The 5,363-nt window shown below is 32.4% G+C and overlaps 1 protein-coding gene across 1 annotated transcript; it reads left to right on the top strand.

The window, feature by feature from the left end:
• Positions 1-3,861: 3,861 nt before the first annotated feature.
• LOC139096434 (carboxypeptidase N subunit 2-like) lies at positions 3,862-5,108 on the top strand. The gene is made up of 2 exons (XM_070648147.1): positions 3,862-3,964; positions 4,055-5,108. Exons 1-2 carry the CDS (start codon positions 3,942-3,944, stop codon positions 4,959-4,961), a joined length of 930 nt encoding a protein of 309 aa, XP_070504248.1. The 5' UTR covers positions 3,862-3,941; the 3' UTR covers positions 4,962-5,108.
• Positions 5,109-5,363: the final 255 nt, after the last annotated feature.

Here is a 5,363-nt window from a genome sequence, read left to right on the forward strand (position 1 = left end):
GTTTTGTCTCATCTAGAGCATAATGCCAAGGACGTTATAATACATAGATAAAAATATTTCCATAGGCAAGCGAAGAGAGAAAAATAAGCAGCACAGAAAAATATAAAATCGATATCAGACATTCAGTCTGTTTTCAATACCTTTCGCTCCAATAATTGACTCACCCTGCTTCCGCTAAACTGTTTTCTTGTATATTTTATTATTATTATTTTTTTGTATGCAAGTAAAGTGTGTATCGGAATTGAAAGTTATGTAACTAATTACAACTTGATTAACTTCTTAGTTCCTTCTGTCACTTACTACTTCCTTATTGATTTCTCACAATTATTTATCAACACAAGAATTTTAAAAAAAATTCAATTTTAAAGCACCATTTCCTCTATTTAAGCTACACTGATTTACTGAATATAAAACATGAAAATTTCTGTTCAATTATCTCAGTAAATCACATCACATCACACAGAAATGAAAAATTATTTTATTTCACAAAAAAAATTGCGAGGCACACACAATGTTTAACACAAAAATCTCTCGATTCTATTGCTGTATATTTATTTTGTTGTTTCGAACAAAACGCTCTATTGAGACGCACGACACGGCAAAAAATATAAATACACAAAAAAAAAAAAAAAAATGTTGTTTTTGTATATCGTCGACCGCATGATGATCGCGTTGTGCGCAGACTCATTGGAAAATTGCAAAAATAAAATCGAATATTCTGAATACAATGAGAGAAAAGAAGCATGACATGAGGATGATAAACAAGCATCGCAGATGTTTTTATTCTTGCCGCTCTCGAGAGTAAGGAGCTTTTTTTTGTAGCCGGTGGAAAAAGAAGGAAATAAAGTATGTGAGACTATTTTTTGTCCTATTAAGTCGCACCGTTTGCATCGTTGATGATGTTTAATGAAAATATGTAAACATTAACACGTTTTAATGAGGTATAAAAATTTCTACTCGCATTGTTACGTTGGTTGTTGAACATTTTTAATTAATTTTCCTCTTCTTTTGCCATTTTTTTCTTACCTATTCACATCACATTCATGCTGTTTTGTAATTTACGAGAGGGGAAAAAGGAAAGAATTTTAAAGCTTTCCCATTGAGTTTGCTTTTTATTAAATTTAATGAATTAGGAGAGAAGAAAAAGTTTGTAAATACTTTTTTTTTGGGGGATATGGTTTAGGATATTAAAGCTATTTTTAGATTAAGCGCTGTTAATTAAGTATTTAATTTCGCATAGAATGTTTAAAGAATTTTACTCTTGTGAAGTATGTAATTTCATACAAAATTTCCGAAATTTTATTTTCTTGTGAAGTATTCAATTTCTTAAAAATTCTAAAATCATAAAAAACGTTTAAATTTTTTTTTTTTTCGTTTTTTGACCCACGGGGCGTTTTACTCTCTAAAATGGGGTATTTCCTCATCCAAATAACCTCAAATTTTCGTTTTACCTCAGGAAACCTGACCAAAATTAGCAAAAATTGATTAATCGATTGAAAATCCGGTGACTGACATGCCAATTAAATTGGACATTAAAGTAACACCTTAACAAATTAGCCTCCTTTGGAGTTGACCTTCTTGAAATTCCAGTCCCATACTCGTCGATCCAATCCTTTACAGTGTCACTTCGTATCCTTCAAAATCCAAGATCCTACAAGTCAAAATAATTTTACTCCACATTTCCACCCTCAAAAAAATGCTGTAAAAAACTTTTTATTCCAAACTTTTTTACACCAAAAAAATAATAAAAAAACTTTTTCATTTTGAGATTTTTATCGAATAAAATTTAATTTCAATTATGCTCCAATCTTAAATCATTCAATACAATATTTTTCCTATTCTTTTTCTCATATCCATTGTTAACGTAGTAAAAGAAAAAAAAGGGAATAAATTGAGAGAGAAGTATAGACGGAGGATATCGATTACGGAAGAAATAAAAAAGAAGAACTCATGTATATTGGTCGATGAAGTTTCTTTATGTGCGGTATGTTGGGAATAAGGAAAAGCTTATTTTAATTGAAGGGGCTTGTGACTGTATGCGGTATTGTTGATTATTTCAACTTAGAAAATTCATTTTTATTCATATCGAGACTGATTGGTACAGTTCGGTACATGTGGACCGCTCTAATATCCTAAGTGCACTATGCCACTGTTCCAGTGGTTCGGGTACATCTTACCGCAACATACCAGTTAGGCACAGCTTTATCGCCGTATTAACGGTCAAATCGCATTATTGACCTTACGTCCGTGTGACGCTCTGGATTGCGCCGTTCAGTAGAAAGAGGTTGTCCATAGAGATTGCAAAATTGACAAGCGTTACCCAGTGATAGAGAGATCCAAGTTTACACAACATCAATGAGAGACTCCTGATCAAAATAGATATTTACGGCCAGTAAAGTAGAAAAGTAAGCAACAAGCCTCAAAATATTACAAAACAAGCTTAGAAACATCAAAATAATTCGAAAAAAGCCTAAATGCCCTCAAAAAATACAATAAAAATTCCCACACAATTTGATCTCATCAAAAAGCAATGAATGGTTATTCCTCATCCTACAAAAGCTTCCACTCCTTCGCCTTCTACAACCTTAACTCAGTCATTCATTTCATTTCATTTCATTCACAATGTCATAAAGATACTATAGATATTCTATGTTCCTTATATTTTTTGCTCTCATTTCCTTTTTGTTTGCTGTGGATGATATCGATATTATTATTACTTACTCACAAAAAAAGACATGATGGCCGCATCGTAATAGATTTCTTATTGAAAGATAAAATTTATGACATTTAATGATGAAAAAAAAAAAAAAAAAAAAAATTAAAGGAAAAGAAGAAGAAGAAATTTTCATGATTTTATTGAGCATGGCGATAAATAACTGTGATAATATGATGGCAACAATTACTGGTGATGATGATGACGACGACGACTGTTTGCTTTTGGGTGATTTGAGACGATAGATAAATACTTGTTTATTTGCTTCATCCCCATCATGGATTCAATTTAAGGAAAAGTTTTTTTTAAGGAACTTTGTTGAATGGATTGTTTGCTGATGGAAAAAGACACGTGTCGATTTGAGTTTATAAGCTCGTCGAGGATAAATGTTGAAGTTTGATGATCTGACTGAGAAAGTTTGTTGAAATGGAAATTTGATTTTTGTTTGATGTCGGAAGTCGATTGTGTTTAAGGATATTCATTTAATCAGTTTTTGTGTTGTCTCTGTGACTTTTTGAGTTAGAATATTTCATCATTTGTGAATTTTCGACATAGTTAATTACTCCAGGTAGTCAATAAGTTTGTCTATCTAGGATCTATCATAAGCAACAATTTTGATACGACTCTGGAGATCAAGTGGAGGATTTTGGCTGCTCATCGTACATACTTTGCAATTAGGTATTTATTGACAAGATACGCCAAACTGGTTCATGCAACACAAGGAAGACATAAGAATTCATGAAGAGAAGCTGTTGATAGAGACTCTATTGTATTTGGTATCGGTAATTTACAGACGAAAGTCAGTGAAAGAGCCAGCTTTAAGAGACGTCTAAGAGAGGTCATGGTTCGCTATTGATTTATACCACCATCGAAGGAAGTCAGTAAGGGCATATCTAGGTCATTAGTGACCTAGCAATTGAACATTCAACTGCACCCACATCCAACATATGACATCAAAGTTTGACACATCCGTTTGGTATTTGACTTCGTTCCATGCTATCAAAAATAAGACAATACATTTATCTTTGATAGGATTAAGATAAGTTGAAGATATTCAAGCAAAAAAAAGTCACAGTTTCTAAATCCTTCTGATAAGATATCGACTGACTTCTTCAGATTAATTTTTGATAGATAATAAATAAAAATTGAATGTTTATTAAATCATCAGGAAGACATTAGGTTAGTCGAATTTTTGAGGTGAACCTGGTTGGAGTAAGGAATAGCAATCATGAAGCAGAGTATTATAACTTTGTGAGTATTTAGAATAAGAATTAAGGATTATAGATTGACAATCTAGTGAAGCAAGTTGATTACCATATAATAATTGGGTTTTCCCTTCAGTGCCATCTTATCACTGTGTATTTCATCACTTCCATCAACATCAGCACAAGTGACTAATCTACCATGTACATTCCGTAATTTTGAAGGATTTTATGAATGTTTCTTAACCGCTTTAATTATTCCTGACAATGAAATTACGAATTATGCTTTTACTGGTACTCATTTGCCAGGCCAGAGTCATGCTACCGTAGAAAGATTGAATATCCAAGGATCCAGAGCATACTTCATCATCAGACAAGCATTTACAAGCTTCCCTAATTTAAGAGTTTACAGCTTTACTGCTGCAGTAGCTGGTAATACTATGAGATTCCAACAAGATGCCTTCCTAAATGCCAGCAATTTACAACAAATCGTCATTACTGGAGCTGGACTTAATACCATTGCTCCTAATTCTTTAGCTGGAGCTCCAAATCTTCAAATTCTTAACTTACAAAACAATCAAATTGCATCCTTGCCTAATAATTTACTTGATGGTGCAATCAACCTTGTACACGTCAACTTGATGCAAAATCAGTTGACCGAAATTAATCAAGGCTTCTTCTCACGTAATACAAACTTGACAATTATCAACATGAATAATAATCAATTGACAAATTTGCCTCAGATCTTATTGTCACAAACCAGATTACTCACCCAATTCCACGCTCAATCCAATCAAATCAACGCAATTGGTCGCAGATTCTTGAGTAATTTGGATGCTTTGACGACTTTGAGCTTGTTAACAAATGCATGTGTCTCTCAAAACTTTGTAAATATTAATCCAGGAAACATCAACCTTGTCCATACAGCACTTCAAAATTGTTACAACAACTATGGAGGAAGTGCCGAATTAAGACAATATAGAATGAATTTACGAGGATCAATGACATTGTGGAGAGAGGATGGATCATTAGTTGGTACATTGTAAGCTGGCTGGAGTTACATAACCAAAAAATACATTTAAGCATAAAGGTGTCATCACTTAATAAATAAAAAAATACCTATAAATGTGTGCGATGAAAAAAAATTCTGTGAATAAAGTTTGTGACTGGATTTATGGACGGAAAAAAGATAAGATTTATTTTAAGATAGCATAATGACTCACTTTGTTTTATCAAAAAGTTACCTAAAGTGCTTAAAATAATATAAAGGTTGAACTATTTTCCAGTTGGATATATTGAAAAGCAATAAGTAATGTCTCAGGATGACTGCACTTAGATAATGTTTCAAATTTTCGGCACAATTATGATGAATTGTATTCTTTTTAGGGAATCTAATTAATATAAGTAATAATCCAGAAGCATAACCTAGTCCATACTTACTCACTTAC

This window comes from Chironomus tepperi, unplaced genomic scaffold, assembly GCF_022539635.2.
Source record: "Chironomus tepperi strain 1889 unplaced genomic scaffold, CSIRO-AGI_Ctep_v1 contig_390, whole genome shotgun sequence".
Taxonomy (NCBI): Eukaryota; Metazoa; Arthropoda; class Insecta; order Diptera; family Chironomidae; genus Chironomus; species Chironomus tepperi.

Coding starts and splice junctions, on each gene's coding strand:
- LOC139096434 (XM_070648147.1), top strand. CDS start 3,942: ATGAAGCAGAGTATTATAACTTT. Junction 3,965..4,054: donor AAGCAGAGTATTATAACTTT/GTGAGTATTTAG, acceptor TTTTCCCTTCAG/TGCCATCTTATCACTGTGTA.